Raw genomic sequence first — 23423 nt, forward strand, 5'->3', positions numbered from 1 at the left:
GTTGTCAGCTTTTAGCTCTACCGATGCTTCCTGCATTCTTACCTCCATCAACCTCATCTCTTTCTTTGAGAAAACTGGCATCTTTTAGTACGGGCCTCACAGCTACCTTTATCCATCACAGTCTGTCTCTATTTCTTTGCAGTTTTCTCCTTTCCTCCAACATTACCATTCCTCCTTTCCAAGGCCAACTTTCCCATCTGACCTAGAAGCCCACCCTGGTTCCTAACTCAGAATTTTGCTCAATCACATCTCTTCTTTCAATTTCTGACTCTCCCTCTTCTCTGCTTTCAAACATAATGCATTGTCTCCTTCCGAAAAAAAATTTTTAATTAGCTTTCTGTGACTTGAAATGACAAACACTAATCCCAGAAACTTCTTCCACAGAAAATTCTCAAAAAGCATAAAATTCACAGTTTTTGCACTCTGACCACCCACATTTACTTTTTTTTCTTTATGTTTTTCTCTGTTTCTTTACAAAATATTTTGAGCATTACAGAAAGCAATAAAAGAAACATCCATATAATTATGAACAATGGCGCAAAATTGAAACTTTTGTTGTGCATGTGCAGGAGTCTCTCTACTAGAGGTCCCACATTGCTGGGTTGTCTGGTATGACCATTGCAAGTTTACTGAAAAGTGACAAACTGCTCTCCAGAGTGGTTATACGGTTTAGTCTCTAGCCAATAGTGCATGAGTACCTGTTTCTTCTTAACCTCACCCACACTTGGTTTATCTGACATATTAATTTTTGCCAGTGAGAATGAAATGAAATCTCATTATTTTCCTTTCTCTTTTTACTGGTGACATTGAGTATCTCTTCAAATGTTTATTACTTATGCCTATCTCTTTTCTGTGAGTTGCCCATTTATGCACTTTGCCCTTTGGCTCTTGATTTGTCTTTTTTCTTATGGATTTGTAAGCATTCTTCATATATTTTGGATATATTTTCTTCATTATATAGGGTTGTAAATATCTTTTTGAAGTCTACATCTGAATTTTGCCATGCCAATTGATTTTTAATGTAGTAAAAGTTTAATCTTTTTTCTCTGCTTTGTACTTTTTGTGCTCTGTTTCATTTTGTCCTATCCCAATGCCATCAAAATAATTGCCTGTATTTTATACTTTTAATTGTCACTGTTTTACTTTTCAGATTTATGTCTTAATTCACCTGGAATTTATTTTTGTATAGTGATCTAATTATATTTGATATGTTAATGTTGAATTATTTTAACATTGCTTATTTATTAGTCTATCTCTTGTCTGCCTTTTGATTTTTATTATCAATTTCCTGTTTATATCTGGATCTGTTTCTAGGTGATTCACTCTCTGTTTTATTTGTTTACCCCACTATCAATTTCACATTATTTTAACTAGCATAGCTTTACAAGGAGACTTGATATTCGGTAGAACAAATTCCTCTTTCTGGTTCTTCCTCAATGATGCTATTTTTTACTCTTTGCTCTTCCACATAACTTTTAGAATATGCTTTTCAGAATTGTAAAACAACTCATTTGATTTTTTTATTGCTGTTACCTCTTTGTGATAGTGGTGATACTGAACCGTGCCTCAACGAATGCAGTATTTCTCTCCATTTGTTTAGGGTTTTGTTTGTTCCCTTCAATAGTATACTATAGCTTTTGCATTAAGATCTTGCACATCCTTTTACATATTTATTAGTTACTTGCTTTATAGTTTTTGTTGGTATTCTAAATAACTTTTATCTAAAATAACATTTTTTGCTGGAGTACAGAGATGCAATTTAATTTCCAATATTGATTTTTGTATCCAGCAAACATTGCTGTATACTCTTATGAGTTCTGATTGTTTATGTGAATATTCTCTTAGGTTTTCCACATAGAACCATAATAGTTTTATTACTTCCTTAACTATCCTTATACATTTTATTTTTTTTCTTAACTTTTTACACAGTCTGGGATCTCCTACATAATGAATGCCATGTTTGAATAGAAACATTGATAGCAGTCCTATTTGTCTTGTTCTTGATTTGAAAGGGAATATTTTAGTATTTTACTATTAGGTATGATGTTTGCTCTGAGCTTGGGATTGATATCTATTATCAGGTTAAGAGAAATCTCATTTTCTCCTAATGTACCAAGTTTTTAGAAACTTTATGCATCTATTTCAATGGTCATATTGTTTTACTTCTTTAATCCATATTAATGTAGTGAATTATTTTCATAGATTTCCTTTAGAATTTTAACTATCCTTGCATTTCCAGAATAAAGTTTATCCAAGATAGGATTTATGCTCCTTCATCATATATTGATTTTTATACATTTAGTTAGAATTTTTTAAATTTTTATTCATCAGTGAGATTAAGCATATAATTTTACTTTCATATACTGCCTCATTAATGCAATGTTTCACCTAACTTTCATATTTTTGCCAATCTTGTAAAAAAATAACTAGACATAATTTTCACATACATTTCTGTTATGAGTAAGGTTAAGTGTCTGTTCATAGTGTCGACCTGAGTTGTACAAACAAAAAAGCAACTAAAGCGTAGTTTTGGTGTATACGCTATGTCTCTGTTATTACAAGTGAGATTAAACAACTATTAATATATTCACGGGACATTTTTATCTCCTGTACTATGAACTCTCTTTTCGTATCCTTCACCCCATCTTTCTATTGAATTATTGATTTTTTTCTTTACTGGTAGAGGATTTCTTTACATATCAAGGAGATTAGCCATTTAACTATGATCTAAATTAACATTTTCTTAATTTGTTCTTTGTGCTTTCCTATTGTTGCTACACTTTGCCTATGGTATTTTCATTATAAAATGTTTTTCTGTCTTATTTTATTTTGTTTTATTTTTTAAGAGACAGAGTCTTTCTTTGTCACCCAGGCTGGAGTGCAGTGGTGTGATCATAGCTCACTGAAGCCTTGAACTCCTAGCCTCAAACAATCCTTCTGCCTCAGTCTCCTGAGTAGCTGGGACTATAGGTGCACACCACCATGCCCAGCTGATTTTTTTAGTTTTTGTAGAGACAGGGTCTCACTATGTTGCCCAGGTTCGTTGTGAACTCCCAGTCTCAAGCGATCCTCTCACCTTGGCCTCCCAAAGTGCTGGGATTTACAGGTGTGAGCCCCTGCATCCAGCCTTTTTCAAAAATTTTATACAATTAAATTTATCAATTTTTATGCATGAAACATTTTTTTTAAGTAGGCTGAATTAGTTGGAATTAGAAAGTCCTTCCCTATTCAGAGGTTACAATAGTATTTCCCTCATTTTTTCTGTTATTTTTCTGGTTTTATTTTTCATAGTTAAGTCATGGTTCCATTTGGAATTTACTGTAATGTACAGTGTGAGGTAAGGATCCAGCCATATTTTTTTTCAGATCCCAGTTTTCCTAAAACAGTACCATATATTGAATAGTTCATCTTTTCCCCATTGATTTAGTATGTCATACATTAAATTCCATGAAGCCATCCCTGCTTTCTACCCTTCTCTTATAAAAAGTGACAGCTCACTCTTCTTAAATATATGGATTTATCTATATGTTTCTTATGGTCATTGTCAGCCCCGGTCTTACAGCTATTTTAGATCTGTTTTATATTTTCTACTAAATACTAAGCTCCTTAGGGGCACAATTTACACAAAGGCCAAAAATACAGTAGTTAGTAAAGAAATGTTTTAAACAAAAGAAGAAAAGATAATTGAAGGCTCTTGTGTTACCAACTGCCTGTCCCAGGACAAGAGCCTACACCCTGTTCCATCCACTAATGTGCTCATTCTCCTGCCCTGGGTTTGGAGTAGATACAGTGTCTATTCAGTTTCACCAGCAGGAGAGGTAGAACATAGCCTAAAAACCATCGTTTGAGCTCAGGAGTTCAAGACCAGCCTGAGCAAGAGCGAGACCCCGTCTCTACTAAAAATAGAAAGAAATTATATGGACAACTAAAAATATATATAGAAAAAATTAGCCGGGCATGGTGGTGCATGCCTGTAGTCCCAGCTACTCGGGAGGCTGAGGCAGGAGGATTGCTTGAGCCTAGGAGTTTGAGGTTGCTGTGAGCTAGGCTGATGTCATGGCACTCTAGCCTGGGCAACAGTGAGACTCTGTCTAAAAAAAAAAAAAAACCAAAAGACCTGTGTCCCAAGGTTAGATAACCTCCCATGTCTATTTGTGTCATTTGGCAAGATGCCAGAGTGGCCCATCTGTGCTGCATTTTTTTCCCAGGGGAGATCCCAGATCTCTACTCTGATGATGAAGTTGAAAACATCATAAGCAACATGAGGAATGAAGTCAAGAGCCAAGGTCTGGTTGACACCAGAGAGAACTGCTGGAAGTTCTTTATAGATCGAGTCCGGCGACAACTGAAGGTAAAGAGGGTCACTGACAGGGGTAGACAGGGGCCAGGGATGGTTCATGGAAGCTCCTACTGATATTTTGGACACGGCTGTCCTCTGACTGTCTTGGGAGTGGGCGGTAGGGGTGCAGTGCCCCTCTCAGCACCATTGCAAAGATGCCCCTGTCATCTGCTCTCTGGTCAGAAGCCTCCCTCTTGCATTGTGCAGTCCCAGCATCCCTGCTGAGTTGGTGGAAAGGCTGGCTAGCACTTACACAGTTTGCCTCCATTGGAGGAACTTCTCCATTTTCTGGAGATAAGAACCTCACACCATGTCTGCCTCTCTGTGAGTATTTCTCTGATACTTTCTTGGTCCTCCCCACCCTTCTGACTTCTCAGGTGACTCTCTGTTTCTCCCCTGTGGGGAACAAGCTGAGGGTCCGCAGCAGGAAGTTCCCAGCCATCGTGAACTGCACGGCCATCGACTGGTTCCACGAGTGGCCTCGGCAGGCGCTGGAGTCTGTCAGCCTCCGCTTCCTGCAGGACACAGAGAGCATTGAGGTGCGAGGGAGAAGGAGGTACTCCTAAAGGTCCTTCCCACCTGAGGGTACAAGGAATTCCATGTCCAGAATGTCAGGGTTAAAGATCCAGCTTAGATAGAGTTGCTGGGGCACAACTTTCCATGCGGTGAAGGAATGAGGTCTCTTTACTTCCTGCTCTTTGATTTCAGCCCACAGTAAAGCAGTCCATTAGCAAGTTCATGGCCTTTGTCCACACGAGTGTCAACCAAACATCCCAGTCCTATCTGAGCAACGAGCAGCGCCACAACTACACAACCCCCAAATCCTTCCTGGAGTTCATCAGACTCTACCAGAGCTTGTTGCACAGGAACGGAAAAGAGCTCAAGTCCAGGATGGAGCGGCTGGAGAACGGACTGCTGAAGCTGCACAGCACCTCCGCCCAGGTGAGCCACGTGCCGCTCTGCTGCCCACAGGGCACTGGAGGGTCACAATCAATATCTGCAAATCATCTCTGGTTTCCCCTGTCATCAGAAACGGTACCAAAAGTTACAGCTGAGCTCCCTCAGCAGAAGGGCACGTCCTCACTCTCAGGGCTGATCTGCTCCTCTCATTCATGCTGGAATCCTCTAATCCCCTGAAGCACCTCTTCTCTTTCTTTCTACCTCCTTGTGATTGCAATCTCTCCTCCTTTTCTTTCTTTTTCTTTTTAGACAGGGACGCCCTCTGTTGCCCAGGCTGGAGTGCAGTGGTGTCAAAAGCCTCCAACTCCTGGCCTCAAGCAATCCTCCTACCTCAGCCTCCCAAGTAGCTGTGACTATAGGCATGCCACCACGTCTGGCTAAATTTTCTTACCTTTTGGTGGAGATGGGGTCTCACTTTGTTGCCCAGGCTGGAGTGCACTGGCCTCATCATAGCTCACTGAAGCCTCGAACTCCTGGCCTCAAGCAATCCTCCCACCTTAGCCTCCCAAAGTGCTGGGATTACAGGTGTGAGCCACCGCACCTGGCCAATCTCCTTCTTTTCCTCTGCTTTCCTTTCCTCTCCAGTTCTCTTCCCTTCCATCTTCAAAACCAAAAGAAATGAATGATGGAGAGAAACGGGCAAGGATTGCAGGATTATACCAATTTTCTTTTGTTTCTCTTGCCTTCCTGTATTATCTGTCAAAGAGCCATTGGAACCTCACTTCTTCAACAAATCCTGTCTTATTTCCTGCATTTTCTCATCTATTTCTAAGTAGCCATCATAAGAAGATTCCCTGTTACATTTTTCCCTTTACTCTTTCAGGTGAAACAAGCTTATTTCAGTCCATCTGCTAATCTTCCCTTGAGAGCTGGGGCAACTCTGGCACCTGCCTTACCCCTGCTCCCGCCATCAAGCGTTGCTGCTCCCTCAACGGCCCCTTTCTGCTCTCTGTCTGCCAGCAGCAGGGCCGGCCTCTCATTAGGGTGGTGAAATTTCATGAAACTGCACAATTACACTAACATTGTGATCCACTTAATTCTTGGACATCACATGTTCCTGTCGATGTAGAAGCCTTTCATTTGCTCAGAATTTTGCCTTTGGAATTGCTCTATTGAACTTTCTCCTTTTGACTTGTCCTTTTTCCCCACTTCAGTTTCCTGATCCAGAACTGTAATAAACCTAAAGGACTTAAGTTCATTTAGTGGGGTGCAGTGAGCTCTTGCAATCTGTACACATAGTCTTTCTTCTGCCCTGGAAATTTTCCTTCTATTATACGGTTTTGTCCATCTGGTCTGGCCTCTCCTCTAGGAGCCGGATGGGGTCCCCATGCCCAGAGCTATTATGTTCTCATGTGTTGCTTTCATCCCTTTGACCTTTTTCTCTGCATTCTAGGAAAGTTTTTCAAGTTTATCCTCACCAGCACTAACATAATAGTGTGTAATATTGCTTCTGCCTCGTAGGCTTGCAGTGAAGACTTTAATTATGCTATTGCATTTTTAATTTCCTAACAACCCTTCCTCGTTGTTTGTATCCTTTTCCTTTTTCAATGCATCCTATTGCTTTCTTATTTCAGCCTGTTTTTCTGCAATTATTTCATAGAAACCACTCTGATGATGCCAGACAGGTTCCTTCATGGTTTTGTTTTTAGGTCCAGTCACAGATCATTCTCAGAGCTGTGTTCTTCTTCTTCATCTTCTAGACGTGATTCTTTTCCTTGTTCTGTGCTTTTAGACGGACCTTTTCTTTTTCTTTAATTACCTTCAGGCAAGGTGAGATCAGTTCAAACTCAATGTTTGCCAACTAATGGCATGTGCAAATTGTCTGTGACACTATGGTCTTTCCATTTGTGTCATGACCAAAACCCCTTCTTAGGGCTGTAGTTCAGGGCAGGGTGACGTATACAGATGCAAGTCTAGGTCCTAGCGGTTTACCTGGTGTGCACCTTTGCCATAGAAAGGCAGCATCTTCTCTCCTGATCACTTTCAGTTTCTCCCAGTCTCTGAACTTGTAGCAAACAGCATGGAACACAGTTTCAGAATGCAGTCCCACCAGATTTGTTTTAAGACATCTCCTACTTCTTCCTCTTCCTTTCTCTCCTCACCACCTGCAGTGCCCTCAGAACATTCTACATCCCCACCAGCCCCTATTCTACCCCTACCCACTCGTCCTCTGGGAATCACTGATCCGTGTATGTAAAGGATGATTGCCAGGGAGTAAGAGATGACAAAGATATGCTCACCTCTCACAGAGCAGACCCCAGTATTCTATTCTGTACTGTTCACAGAAATAAACCAAACTCTGCAAAATAGTTTAAAGAGGTTTATTCTGAGAAAATACGAGTGATCGTGGCCCAGGGATACACAAGCCAAAGAAGCTTTGAGTAAGTGATCCCGAGGTGGTTGGATTAGAGTTTGGTTTTATACATTTCAGGGAGGCAGAAGTCACAGGCAAAGACATAAATCAATATATGTATGGTATATACATTGGTTCAGCCTGAAGAGGTGGGGTATCTTGAAGTGAGGGGCTTGCAAGTCATAGGTGGGTTTACAGATTCTTTAACTGGCAATTGGTTGAGAGAGTTAAGCATTGCCTAAGACTTTGGAGTCAGTAGGAAGGATGCCTAAATTAAGGTAAGGGAGCCTGCTACTGTTATGTGATACCACGCCAGCAAAAAAAAGGTGCATTTAACTAGATTTTATGGATTGTGAGGCATGACTTAACCCTTGGCTTCCATGGTCTTAGGTCTTGTTTGTAATTTGGTATCTTATTGCCACAAAGAGTCTGTTTTGTCTGTCTTATGATCTCTATTTTCACATTAATGTTGGTCAGTCGTGTTTAAACTCCAAAAGGGAGGGATTAACGAGGCGTGTCTGACCTCCCTTTCCGTCATGGACAGAAACTCAGTGTTAGTGTTTTTCTGGGGTCCCCTTGACCAAGAGGGGGTCTGTTCAGTCAGTAGGTGGGCTTAGGATTTTGTTTTTATTTTACAGTACAGATACTGAGTCTTTGAGCAGACCCTGTAGAAAGCACAATGTTTGTGTTCCTGTTTTAGGTGACCTCTAACTAGCAAGGAGATTCCTGGTTATACCCTTAGGTGACTCCCGCTCTGTCTGCACATAGTTAGCGGAGAATTCTTCCAAGTCCTGGCATCAGATTTCGTATCTGAAACCACAGAAAACCATCTTCTCCTTCTGTAGCCTCTACTTCTATTTCCCCAGTTCCCTGGGCCGGAAACTGGGGGGTTACCTTGGACTCTTCCCCTTCTCTCACTTCCCACATTTAAAAATTAACAAGTTCTATGTGTTTTCTAAATATCCCTCAGATCTGTCCCTCTCGCTGTACTCCCATTCTAAACGTCCAGATTTAGACACTTCTCGCATGGATGATTTGCATAAACTGAACTCCCCATCCTGCATCACCCACTACCTCTTGCATCATCCACTCAGGCCAAAATCCCTGGGGATATCCTGGACTCTGCTCACTTCTCTCCTTCTATCACACCCATGCCCAAACCATCCGAAAGTCACTGTCGGCTCTAACTTCAAAATCGGCCCCAGAATCCCACCATGTCTCACTGTCTTCCCTGCCCCTACCTCAGTCTGAGCCACTGACATCTTCTCCCTGGATAGCTGGGTTACCCCTCTAACTGTCTGCTTCCACCTTTGCCCCCCAGTAGTCTGTCATCAGCTAAGCAGCCAGAGTGATCAGTTTAAGACATAAACCATACGACGTCACTCTCCTGCTCAAATCCTTGCAATGGCCCCCATGTCCCTCATCCCAGTGGCTCCCAAGGCTCCTGGCCAGCCCTGCCTGCTCCCTTCTTGTGACATGCCTCTCTGCCACACTGTCTTTCTGCTCTCTCCTCAGACACACCAGGCCTTTGCATCGGCTGTTCCCTCTACCTGAGCTCCCTGTGGCTTCATTCTTTGCTCAGATGCCTCCTTCTCAGTGAATCCTACCCAGATGGCCCCATTTTAAATTGCAACCCCTCTCCACTCCTGATCTCCTGATCCCACTGTTTCATCATTTTCCCATAGCACTTACCTCTCATCTGCCATACTTCATAATGTGTTTAGTTGTTGTGCTTACTGTTTTTTACCTATCTCCATCCATTATATACAAGATCTTTGTCTTTATTGTAGCCCAAGAGCCTGATACACTGCCCTAGACAGAGTGGGCACTCGTTAAATATTTGTTGTGTGAATAAATTACTGAATGAGCACCATCCAGCTTAGTCTCCCTGGCCGTACACTGGTGGCGCCCTGGACTAGCACTCTCTGCATATACTGCACCATCTCTTCCTTCCTTGGTTCTACCACACTGTACCCCGGAGTCTAACAGTACTATCTGCAGTTCCCCCAAAATTCCACAACTAGTTCACATCTCTGTGGTTTTATACATGCCCCCACCTTGTCAGCTTACCACTGCCAAGACCTAAACAGTTTGCTGCCCTCCCCTGAAGCCCTTTCTAAGCTCTGAGAAGTTATGCATTCTCTTCTCTGTGGTTCCATCCTTGAATTATGTCCATCCTCTGCACATTGTCATGCTATATTATTACCAGTCCTTCAAGAGCAGAGACCAGGGCTCGTTTATCTTTTATCATCAGGGACTGGCACATAGTAGGTGTTCTATAAATGAATGAATAAATGGATAAGTGAGATGATGGATGGGTAGGCAAATAAATGAGTGAACAGTTCTAAAATCACCTATGAGCTCAGAATGGAAGTGGAGAATGACTCTTGGCAATACTGTGCACATGGTGTTTATGCCATAAATACTTATTGCTGGTATAATGGTGATTCTTCTAGTAAAAACAGTATCTGGGGTTTCTCACTCTGGTATAAAGTCTTCATCTGCAATCGTTCCTTTGGTTAAAAAAAAAAAAGACTGAAGTATACTATCATAATATTGGTATAAGGGTAATGAATTATATTGTACTGGTATGTTACTACTTAACCATGACAGTCTTCAGTGCTCATAATCTGGTGGGAGTAGGCTAAATGAATCTGACAGCCGTGGCTCAGACACAACACAGATTTATTTAGCAATAATAGTTGTATTAGAAGTAGTAATGTTAATTGTAATAATGACAAAATTAGCAATTATACAAGAAACTTCATAAACCTTAGACTTATAATTTCATGCTTAGAGCTGATCAGAAATATAACTTTATTTTTCTGTAACTGAATTCAACTTAGCTCTGGATCCATCTTATTCATTTAAGGGTAGAAAGCTCTGAATCTTGCATTTTAGCCTGATTTGGTCACTTCAGGTTAAAAACTCAGTCTTTGGAGGGTGGTCAGTTCAGAGTTCAAACTACCTCAAGGTCATTTCCCTCTGAAGGGTCTTTTCCTCCTTCTCCTCTCTGGGATGGTGTCAGGTTTCAGAAGGTAGCTGATGAAACATTCTGGTGTGACCCCAGTTCTCACTGGCTCTGACGACAGGTGGCTGGTCCTACTGGGTCTTTAGGCGGCATTTCTATCTTTATGTCAGCATCAGCTGAAGTCGTCACAGTTGGTGCAATTGTGCCCTTTCTGTTGGCACCATCAGGGCCCCCAGCCCTGACTTGGGCCTCACTTGAGCCTCACTGGTACCATTCAGAGCTTCTGCATCTGACTCGGGCGTATTCATGAGGAAGGGGAGGATGTGGGACTGAAGAAATATTCATAAATGGACTAATGGCCATCGTCAATGCCCTACATACAGGATTTAATCCACAAGTCTTAATCCGGAAACTTTTAAATTCAGCTTAAGGTTTTCAAATAGTCTCAGACCATCAAACTTACCAGAAGCCAACAGCTTAATAATTTATGATGATGTATTAGTGAGGATTCTTTTGGTTGCAAGTGAAAAAATAATATAACTCAAATTCATTGAGCAAGAAGAAGGAAAGCAAAAAAGAAAGAAAGGAAGGGAAGACAGGAAGGGAGGGGGAGGGACAGATGTGAGAGAGACACAATCTTGAGATAACATGATATCGTTATCAAGACACTTGGTGACAACTGACTGAAATCCAACCTAACTTAGGTAAAACAACAAAACAAAATAAAAAGAAATGAATTGGATCCTGTAACTGAAAAGTCAGAGGTAGAGTTTAATTTGGACAAAGCTGAAGCTGGATACTCACAAGTATCCTGTACATCTCGGTTGGCCCATGGTCATGGCTGAACAACCTCTGTGACTCGGATACTCTCGTTGGCCAAGCCAGGGTCACATGACAACTGGAACAAACCCCACCCAAACTGTAAGGACTTGGGCAGGGGGAGTTCTCCAAAGGAAACTCTAGCTACGTTGCTAGAATGGGAGTGAACAGTGTTTATTGGGCAGGCAAACATAACAAATATAGACGGGAAACAACTGTACCTAAGAGGAGAGCTTCCTGGAAATCCAAATTTCTATCAGAAAGTGTTGGGTGACTACATGGACACAGAGGAGGCAGGACAATATCTCTAGGCCCCTGTCTTAGTCCATTTGTGTTGCTATAAAGAGATAACTGAGGCTGGGTAATTTATCAAGAAAAGAGATCCATTAAGCTCCTGTTTCTACAGGCTGTACAAGAAGCACGGCACCAGCATCTGCTTCTGGTGAGGGCTTCAGGCTGCTTCCACTGGTGGTGGAAGGCGAAGGGAGCAAGAAAGAAGGACAGAGAGAGAGGAGAGGGAGGTGCCAGGCTCTTTATAATAATCAGCTCTCATGGGAATAGAGTGAGAATCCACTTACCCCGCTACCAGGGAGGGCATTAGTCTATCATGGGAGATCCACCCTCATGACCCAAATGTGTCCCATTAGTTCCCACCTCCAACATTGGGGATCAAATTTCAACACAAGGTTTGGAGGGTCAAGTATCCAAGCTGTAGCAGCCTCTAACCCTCAGTGGAGTATTTATTGCTTCGGATTGCCCTGGGCTTCCTCTCCTTCTCTGGGAACTGGTGATGTGATCACCTCTTTCCCCAAAAACAGTTCTCCCCTATAGGCAATGCTGGGAAAACACATGCACTTTTGTCCCAGAAAATACACATTCTCAGTTCTTCTAATTTCTTTTCAACTTCACTCTCAAAGAGCTCTGGAACTCTGGAGAAAAATCCTGGGCAGCCTGACCACGCTCTTTAGCATCATGTCCTTGTTCTTGCAGAAGGGAGAGCTGCCCGTCACCACTGTGTTGTTAGCCAACTCGGCACCAGTCACTTACCGTACGTGACAGTGATTCAGGAAGCCAGCAGGGCAGGAAAAGGGTCTCCTCTGTGTCTGTGACACTCTCCCTCTTATACTTCTCACCCAGCTTTGGGGGTGTCTGTATAAGGAGAGATCCAAAGTGTGGCTCAAATGTTTTTAAAAATGCAGAAAGAAAAGAGAAATATTTAAACTGACCTATTTCAAGTTCCTATTCCATTGCAGAAGAACCATAAAATGAACTTGAGTTGTGCCTTCTCTATAGCCGGGTTGGGAACAGCCTAATTCCTACTGCTGGGACCCTCCTGTCACTCCGTGTCACAGCTTAAGAACTACAAAGCTCCTATTCACAGTGCTGGGAATTATTTACCTTGGGCCTGAGGTCATAAGCCATATCTGCAATCAACACAACAACCACCAAAAATTTAAAATAAAAAAAAACAAAAACACTTCAATTTTCTCAAATCTCTCAAGATTTAAAAAGGAACAAAAAGTTACTGGTGTGTTTGCTGACTGGAGTGATTGTGCGGCTCAATCATTTTGATTTACAATTGCATCTTTGTCCTTGTAGAAATAACTCTCTGCAGCTGAACAAGGGGAGATGGAAACGGATTAACCTTCCAACATGTGAATATAAGACGAGTTCTAGGGAGCAGGCCTTCGTCTGAGGTTAACGCAAGGCTCCCGTTTCTATGAATACACAAAATTAAAGAGCATTCTCTTTTTTTCCCTTTCCTTTTCTTTTGATCTGCCATGAAAAGGGAATTATCAGCAGCGTCTAAGCCTCAGTTTTATTTTCCCCTTGTGCATTTTGCATCATAAAGCATTTGAATCTGTTTGACATGTTCCAGGAGCTCTGAAGTGATCTTTGGTTGTCAAGTGAAATAGACTGCAGGAAAATGAGAGGCAAGAGGTCATTCTGGAATGTAAAGTTTATGGGCCATATTGCAAATACAAATGACCTTTTTACTTTCCAGAAATAAACAGGTCTCTGTCTTCTCTTTGCATTTGAAAAGTCCATTCCCCTGGGCCAGAGGTTCTCAAACCTAGATGGGGACCAGAATCACAGCTGAAACACAGATTGCTGGGCCCCGCCCCAGAGTTTCTGATTCAGTATTTCTAGATTAGGGCCTAGGAATTTGCATTTCTGACCAGTTCCACGGTGATGCTTATGCTGTGGTTCCAATTCTCAGAGCACACTCTGAGAATCACCGTGCTCTGCTGATCTGTAGACAGAAAATCATTCTTCTCTCTCCAGCGCATGAGACAAATAAACGGTTTCCCAGGTGCTGACGTTCCCATCACTTCATTACCACCTACAGACGACATGTGACTTCAGAGGCTGGATGGGGGATCGGTTGGCCTGGGCCATTGGAATTTTTGTTGTGCCACTTAATCTGGTCATCTATTTCTAGTAAAAATTGTGTAAAAAAATTAAGACAACAAAATGAGAACAATCAAAGGCTACTTATTCTGAGCTTGCAAGAGAGTCAGCCACCATCACTTGTGTTTAGCAGATACTCAAAAGCAGGCAAGAAACCGGGAAGGAAAGCTTTGTAGTGAAGAAGGGGGAGCCTTCAGGCGTGCCCTGCCTGGGGGCCGTCCACGTGGGGAAGTGGTGACGGGCTCACTAGAGTTGGGCATCCCATGTGATTGCTTACGGGAGCATGTCTGGATTTCTCTGGTTGGTCCAAAGTTGGAAGCAGGGATAACAAATTAAGGAAGTTGTTCATTATCGGTCAAGTCCTGGCCATTTCGGGCCAATTGCTGTAGGAGTTATTGTCTGTCTAGCTGGGTTGTTACTAGGGATAGTCCACTCCCTATGAGTCTGGCTGACAGCAGGCTTGCTTCCTGAGCTGTTGTAGGTAGTGGGCCAGTCTCCTGGGCAGGTGCTGCAGACGTGTGGGTCAGAGTTCGGTTTTTATATATGTCCATTTGTATATTCACACTCTAAGGATGCAAAGTAGACATTCCATTTTTTCATCTTGCTAAATCCTGGGCCCACTCCACATTGGCCAATTTTAATTAAACAGTGACTGATCTTTATTAAGGGCCTGCCGTATAAAAAGGGTTATGTTAGGCACAAGAAATTCTATAAGACATAGGCACCAGCGTCAGCGAGAAGCAGCCCAGGTCATTCGGGCATCAAGAAGAAAGGCCGAGACAGGTGTTGTTTGGAATATTCAGCACATTTACTGTGGAGAGGAGGAGATGTCCAGTGTCCCTTTCCTTTCCCAGGTCAGGGAGCTTGGTCTCACCTTAGAACATAGCTTTGTGCCTTGGCATCAGAAGTCGTCATCTGTTCTGCTCTGCAGAGTTGGGCTCCAGGTCTCTGCCTGCCGTCTCTCTGGTCACCGCTCCTGATAAGCCCCGGCTTCTCTGATGCAGGTGGATGCTCTGAAAGCCAAGCTGGCGGCCCAGGAAGTGGAGCTGAAGCAGAAGAATGAAGATGCAGACAAACTGATCCAGGTGGTGGGCGTGGAAACGGATAAGGTGAGCAGAGAGAAAGCCCTCGCGGACGAGGAGGAGCAGAGGGTGGCCCTCATGATGCTGGAGGTGAAGCAGAAGCAGAAGGACTGTGAGGAGGACCTGGCCAAGGCCGAGCCGGCACTCACGGCAGCTCAGGCTGCTCTCAACACCCTCAACAAGGTAGGAGGACAGCTGGCCGCGACTGCTCACCCCCAGGGACAGACGGCCCAGAGATCGCTCAGCCCCTGCTGTTCCTCAGAGATGCCAGGGCAAGATTGGGAGGGGTTAGGGCGGGCCCCAGCTGTCCCTGGTTTATTCATTAAGCAAACAAATGTTTATTTTAACTATCTGTTAGGTTCCATTAGGTGCCAATGAAATCCCGGAGATGTGACTCTTAGAACCAACCAGTACATGAACGGTCAACTAGTCTGACCTCCTCACTTCACAGATGAGAAAACCAAGACCCAGAGAGGAGGCCTGACTTGCCCTGAGTCACAGACTTAAACATTAGAGCCAGAACTTGAACTCACATCTGCATAATCCAATCCCAGAGACATTCCTGCTATGGTAACCCAGGGCCATTTGCCCACTAGGTTCTATAGGACACACGAGCTGTTTAAAGCCCTTATCTTAAATGTGCAAGATATAAGACTAAAATGAGGTGCTGGCTTCTAAATATATTTTTTTTAAATCTACAAAATCAAAGGTATTAAGTATTCAATTAAGTGGCAGCAATATAACTGTGTGTCAACTAGATTCAACTCAAATACATAACGTGGTGGAACAAGCATGGCTTGAGATGCATGCGTGGGGCCATTTTATTTTGGTTCCCTTTAAATTTACTCTGAGAGGAAGAGAGGGAGGGCAGGTGGATAGCTACTTCTTTCTTTTCTCATTTTTCACAATTAACCATCTTTCCCATTTATAGCTGTGGTTGAGAGGCAAGGGTGGAAGGGAAACAAAGGGGGGCAGTCAGATTCATGTCACGATGAGTTGGCATCAGAGTTGGGCCAAGAGCTGACCTGTTTCTATTGGGATAACCAAGTAGGTTTTTTGGAGACCCCCCCCCCCCAGTCACTGGGGACCTCACCCTTACAGATTGCTTTCTCCTGCTTCTCTGGAGAGTCTAGCAATTCCCTTACCCCATTCAGATGAACCACTTGGGCAGAATCTAAGACAACCTATAGCAGCTCAGTCATGCAAGTGGCTTGCCTCTGGTCCACTGGGGACATCTGTCTCTCCTTTCCCCAAACAAGCTCTGAGAGTGTTGGCTATCCAAGGCAGCATTCTCTCCCTAGCTCCGCTATCTGGGGGCTAGCCAGCTACTCTTACACATTCTACATTTCTGGGGTCACTGTGTCACTCAAACTGCAGGGGAAACATATGAAGCTCACTGATCAGTCTCCTTAAAGCCCCAAAGGAGTAGCTACCTGACATCCTCCCTTAAAGGCAGAGTGGGTAGGACTCACCAACAATTCTCACTAGAAGTTCCCTCTTCTTCTCCAAATTCCTCACTCCTTTATATCCCCAAGGAGGGTGAAGGGTTTAAAAGTCAAAAATAAAGTCTTCTGAAAACTTCTTTAAATTAGTTCTGCGTAATCACCATACAGCTCACACTTTGGAAGGCAGCATCTATTGGCTCAGGACCTCAGCAAAACTGAGATTAAACTAGGAACATTGTAAAATCCTGTTACGTATGATTATATAAAAATTATATTTAATGCAAGATGTGAGTGCATTTTATTATTTTTTATGATGTGGGGTGGGAGAACCCCTAAAAGTAAGCATGTCCAGGGCTAATAAAGCCCTTAAACGGGCCTCTACCTCAACATAAAACACAGGATTTCTCCATTAGGAACTTGCTATATTGTTGGGTAGGCCAGGAATTGGAGGCTGGGCCCACCCACGCCACCACCTCTGAACCTTTCTACACAGCCAGGCCAGGCTCCTCCCCAGCCCTCACTGATTTCAACCTGCAGGCCTTTGATCAAACTGTCCCCACCCTCCTCACTATCCAGGACTCCTTCTCCTTTCATTTTATTCCATCCCTACCCATATTTCAAAACCAAACTTACATTCCAGATCAATCTCTTCTCTTTCTGATTTCCAGAACACAAAATATGGAACCATTTTATTTATACACTCCTCGCATCTTGTTCACTGATTATTTCTTGCCAAGAAGACTAATGGTTTTCATAAGATCTTTTGACACAGGCTTTATATTTCCAAAGATGACCTGAGTCCAAATACTGGCTGCACTCTTCACTAACCGTGTGGCTCTGGGAATGATTTTATCTTCTCTGGGTCTATGTTTCCTTGTCTGTAAATTGAAAGTAATAGTAATATAGTCCCCATCACATTGTTATAAGGCTTAAATGAGATAGTGTATGAAAGGCGGCTAATAGATGGTAGCTACTCAGTAAATATTTGTTGTTGTTGGTTTTGTTGTTTATATTGTTATAATCAGTAATCACTTCTGTTCCCACGAAACTGGAAACAAGTGAACACTCATAGATACTTTTGGTTAAGTTATTGGTTGATTGATTGATTGAAATAAACATAGTCATGTAACTCAAGAAGCAATGAGATAGGATTTTGAAAATAGCACTGGATTTGAAGTCCAGACACCACTGTCACAATGGAAGTGAAACCCATTTTTAATGAGTGCGTACTATGTGCCAGGCAATATGATAGGTGCTTTCCTCTAACTGTGTGTCTTGGCACAAGTCATGAAGTTCTTGGTCCCTCAGTTTATTTTCCCTATTACCAAGAAAGGGACAAACCGGAATTAACAGGTTCTTTATCTGACACTCCCATTTAATCTACTAGCAAATGACTTTCAAAAGATACCCAGAATTCAAACGCTTTATATTCTCTCTACTGTCACTGGGATCTAAGCTACCCTCATCTCTTCCTCAGCCTATTGCAGTAGCCGCTCAGTTGGTCTCTTTCTTTCCAGCCTTGCTCCAACGCTGCCTTTACCCATGACAGGAGTCTGAGTAATCTTTGTTAAAACAGAAGTTTGACCATGTTATCCCTCTGTTTAGAGGGATGCCTCATCACATTCAGAATAAGATGCAAAGACAGCACCAGGGCCTACAGGGCCCTCCACAATCTTGCCTGTGCATCCTCTTCAACTGCTCCGGTTACTACTCTTCTCTGGTCCTTCTATTCCACCCACATGGACCTTCTTGCTGTGTCTCCAACACCCCAAGCACAGTCCCACCCAGCGATTGCCTCTTCGTGGAACGCTCGTCCCGCAGCTACCCCCCGGTTCCCTGCTCTTCTTCTCTCAGGTCTTCGCCCAAAAGTCACCTTACCAGGGAACAAACAATAAAGGTTTTCATTAATTTCAGGGGGAAAAAGGTATACAAGAATGAAAATATAATCCAAGGTGAACAATATTTATAATCATAATCATGTACATACTGAATGTTAATTTAACTAAAAATTTGGTATAACCATTACGGGGGGCCATTGAGAGGGAAAGGAGGTCAGTAGAAATAACAAAATACTCACACTCTATAGTAGGAAGACACTTGATAATGTCTAAAATGGAAAAAGTAGTAGCATAAGCATGTTCCTTATTGATCAGGAGGGAAATCTAGAGGCAATGAAGGAAGAGATTGTGTAAGTGGCGGCTTCTAGGGAGCTGGAGTTGGGGTGATGTGAACAGGAGTTTTGTTCCAAGCCGTATAGCTCTATTAGAGTTTGCAAACGATGTGTGTGTGTTACATTAACAGAAATCAAACTTAAAAATTTTCAATGACTTGAGAGCGCAGAAGATGTAGCTAACTGCCTGACCAGGTAGGAAACAGGGAAGAGAAAGCCCATTAAGCAAATACTATGAGGACGAGGACTTTCCTACATGGAGAAAGTGCTGGAAAAGAATATCCCCGGATTGAACGGTCATTGCAGAGACCTGGATGCATGAACAGGTGTGGTGTGTCTGAGCTGTGGGTGCCTCAGAAGGTGCTGTGGAGGGAGGCTCTAAAGGTGAGTTGAGCAAGACCATTAGCGGTCCCGTGGCATCACTAAGAAGCTGAACCGTAGCCCAGCGTTTATACTCCACAGGCTGCGACCAACTAATGGGCCTCAGACACCATTTGGGTCTTTTGATGGGCTAGACTGGACCAGAGCGCACCACATGTAGTAAGGACGAGTGTTGCTTCAGGAACCCGAGGACTCCTGGACTATCCTCAAACTCTTCTGCACTCACAGAGCTCTGGTATTTAGAGATTATTTCCCTGTGTTCTCATCATTTTCAAAGTTAACAATAAATCTTTAGTTAATACATAAAGAATGCCTGTAAATCAGAGCTTGGTAGTAAGTCTCTGCACATTTTAAGTCTCCATTTTGTCAGTTTTATTTTGTTTTTATAGATGAACTGAAATAAATCCAATATAAGTTTTTCTGCCTTAATTTAGGAATGGTTTATCTTGCAATTTTATGGCCTCCCCTCCTCCCAGACACACAAAGTTACTTGGAATTTTCTATTTATTCCACATGCATTTTTTATAGTGAACTATTTTTTCTTATACAAATAGTAGGTAATAGCATTTTTATTGTTAAAAATAATTCAAATAGTATAGAGGGTCAATGTAAACCCACCCTTATTTTCCACTGCAGCCCCAGTTCTCTCCCAAAACAGAACTGTAATAATTTGGGGTATATCTATTCCAGCAATTTTTCTACACACTTATGTTTGTAATAATGCACATATAAAATATATCTTAAATACAAATGGATATTGCCAACTTACTTTCCCTCCTTTTTTATTGTATATATTTAAGGTATATAACATGATGTTTTGATATACATATATATAATGAAATGATTACTACAGTCATATTACTACTAATATATCCATCACCTTACATAGTTATATTTGTGTGTGTGTTTGATAAGAGCATGTCAAATCTCCTTTCTTCACAAATTTCCTATACAAAATAAAAAGTGTTGGTGAGAGTGTAGAGAAAAGGGAACCCTTGTGTACTGTTGGGGGATGTAAATTGGTACAGCCATTATGGAAAACAGTATAGAGGCTCCTCAAAACATTAAAATAGAAATAGCATATGACCCAGCAACCCCTTTTCTGGGTATATACCCACAGGAAATGAAATCAATGCCTCGTAGATATATCTGCACTCCCGTGTTTATTGCAGCATCATTTACAATCATTCACTATAGCCAAGATAGGGGGACAACCCAAGTGTCCATCAAAGGATGACTGGATAAAGAAATTGTGGTGTGTGTATGTGTGTACAGGCAGGCCCTAAATCTAATCACAAGTGTCCGTAGATGAGGGGAGAGAAGGAGGTCAAAGAAGAAGGTGACGTGATGACAGAGACAGAGGGAGAAAAGGGGATGCGAGAGGGGCCATGAGGCAGGGAATGAGGACGACCTCTAGCAGCCGAAAAGAGCAGGGAACAGATTTTCCACAAAAGCCTCCAGAAGAAACCAGCCCTGCCAACCCTTTGATTTTAGGACTTCTGACTAAAGTTTAAGACAGTAAGTCTGTGTTGGTTTGAGTCACTAAGTTTGTGTAATTTGTTACAGAAACAATAGAACACTACAAATAATATGCCCTTTTTTAATAGATCCTGCCAAATTTCTAACCAAACTGGCTGTTCTTATTTATAGTCATGAGTACTATTCTTCCCACATCCTTGCCAACCTTAGATATTTCCAGTCATTTAAATTTTTCTCAATGAAATGGGTAAAAAATTCTCACTTTTATTTTCATTTGAAATGTTTTCATTCTAATGAGACTGGGCATCTTTTCAAATATTTCTATTTCTTCTGTCCACTATTTGTTCAGAGTTTTTGCCCATTTTCTTATTCATTTATAGCTATTCTTTATAAATTAAATTGTTACCACTAATCCCTTCGTGTATAAGTTGTAATGTTTTTTCCCAGGCTGTCATTTGTCTTTTAGCTTAACATTAACAAGTAATAGAAAACATAGACTCAATAATCAAATAACATTGGGAGTTCTAGGATAACAGAGTTGGACAGACTTCTTTCCTATGGGACTTCTCAGTGTCTTCATTATGTGATAAGCTCAACACTAAAAGTGATGGACATATCACAAGAAGATAAAATTTCAGATTAATCTAACCAATGAGTAGCAGTGTAAGACATCTACATAAAATACTAGTCATTGGCTGCCGCGATTTAGTCAAACAACAATATGCCACCAACTGGCAAGGTTAACTCAGTATATAAGGCTATTTTTAAACCCATGCCTAAACATACATCAAAGGATAAAAGCTCTATAGTCACCTTGAGAAATGTCAAAATGGCATTTAACACAATTCAACATCCATTTTTTACTAAAACTCTTAGTAAAATCATAATAAAAGGATATTTGGGTATTTTGCTAGCAATCCAAGAGCAAAACATCCCATCTAATGGTGGAACACTGCAGGCATTGCCATTAAAATAGGAAAAGTACAATGATAAGCCCCTTCACTATAGAATTAAAAAATTTGTCTTAGAGTCCTAACCAATGAAATAAGTAAAAAATATTAATCACATAATATTGTGAAATATCAGACAAATGTATCATTATTCATAGATGTTATAAAAACATAATAAAACAAACCAAAGGGAAGGTAATAAGGGCCCATTATAAAATAAATTACAAAATGCAATAACTTTCCTAATATCCACAACAGCCAGTTAAGAAATATATTTTCAAAATAACAACGAAAATATAAGGTACAAATAAGTGTAAAGAAATTTGTTGAACTGTGAAGAAAACTACACATCCTTATTGAAGAATATAAAAAAAGATGTGAAAAAAACAAATTTATATACCAAGTTTGTGTATTGGAAGATTCAATTTTATAAGGGTGTCACTGTTCCTCCAATTTTCTTGTAAGTTAAATACAAGTCTAATTGAACTCCGATTTGATTTTTGGCATACTTCTCTCTAGGGTCATTAAAAGTTCCTATCATTTAACCAACTATTAAAGATTTAGTAACCTTAATGTTCAACAATATGGAGTTAACTAAATAAACTATGCACATCTGAATGAGAGAAAATGGTGCATTGTTTATTGAAAATCATATTCTACAAAAATAATTGACATGAGAAAGGTTTAAGATATCATTTTCAGTGAAAAAGCAGGTTCAAAAATAGCATAAACAGTGATTGATATGTATATGTATATATACATATATGTGTGCATACTATATATGTATACATTATATATGTTTGTGCATATATAATGCACTTAAACTTCTATAGATCACTAAATACCATCAACAAATTTTTAAAAGAAATGTGCAGCATATAGGGAAAAAGAGTAAATATCCTTTTCATATAAAAAGTTCTCATGAATTGTCCTGAAAATTTCCTGTTTGTTCCTCTCCCCTCCTCCCCTTGACCCGCCCACCCTCTGCCCTTTCCCACTATTTTATCCCCAACCTGGGAGACTCGTGTGTGGACCGTATCAATGGGCTGCCTTCCAAATATAAAACCATCCTTATATAGACACCTAATTTTTGACAAAGCGGGAAAGAACATACTCTGGGGACAAGAATCCCTATTCAATAAATGGTGCTGGGAAAATTGGTTAGCCACATGTAGAAGACTGAAACAGGACCCACAGCTTTCACCTCTCACAAAAATCAAATCACGATGGATAACAGACTTAAACCTTAGGTGTGAAACGATTAGAATTCTAGAAGAAAATGTAGGAAAGACTCTTACAGACATTGGCCTAGGCAAAGAATTTATGAAGAAGACCCCTAAGGCAATCACAGCAACAACAAAAATAAATGAATGGGACATGATTAAATTAAAAAGCTTCTGCACAGCCAAAGAAACAGTGATGAGAATAAACAGACCACCTACAGAATGGGAAAAAATTTTTGCATATTACACATCAGATAAAGGACTGATAACAAGAATCTATTTAGAACTCAGGAAAATCAGCAAAAAAAAATCAGCAAGAAAAACAACCCTATCAAAAAGTGGGCAAACGACATGAATAGAAATTTCTCAAAAGAAGATATAAGAATGGCCAATAAACATATGAAAAAATGCTCAACATCCCTAATCATCAGAGAAATGCAAATCAAAACCACAATGAGATATCACTTAACCCCAGTGAGAATGGCCTTTATCAAAAAATCCCAAAACAACACATGTTGGCGTGGATGTGGAGAGACAGGAACACTCATACACTGCTGGTGGGACTGCAAACTAGTGCAACCCCTGTGGAAAGCATTATGGAGATATCTTAAACAGATTCAAGTAGACCTACCATTCGATCCAGCAATCCCATTACTGGGCATATACCCAAAGGAAAAAAGGTCATTCTATAACAAAGACACGTGTACCCGAATGTTTATAGCAGCACAATTCACAATTGCAAAGATGTGGAAACAACCCAAATGCCCATCAATACATGATTGGATTAGTAAACTGTGGTATATGTATACCATGGAATATTACTCAGCTATAAGAAATAA

The 23423-nt window shown here is 41.3% G+C and overlaps 1 protein-coding gene across 1 annotated transcript in view; it reads left to right on the top strand.

The window, feature by feature from the left end:
- The window catches only part of DNAH9 (dynein axonemal heavy chain 9), a 306203-nt gene that overhangs the window by 185685 nt on the left and 97095 nt on the right, over nt 1-23423 (top strand). The window contains exons 46-49 of the mRNA XM_069483261.1: nt 4209-4351; nt 4717-4878; nt 5048-5281; nt 14859-15119. Of these exons, the coding sequence (XP_069339362.1) occupies nt 4209-4351; nt 4717-4878; nt 5048-5281; nt 14859-15119 (800 nt within the window). The remainder of the gene's footprint in view (nt 1-4208; nt 4352-4716; nt 4879-5047; nt 5282-14858; nt 15120-23423) is intronic.

This window comes from Eulemur rufifrons, chromosome 9 (genome assembly GCF_041146395.1).
Source record: "Eulemur rufifrons isolate Redbay chromosome 9, OSU_ERuf_1, whole genome shotgun sequence".
NCBI classification, from domain to species: Eukaryota; Metazoa; Chordata; class Mammalia; order Primates; family Lemuridae; genus Eulemur; species Eulemur rufifrons.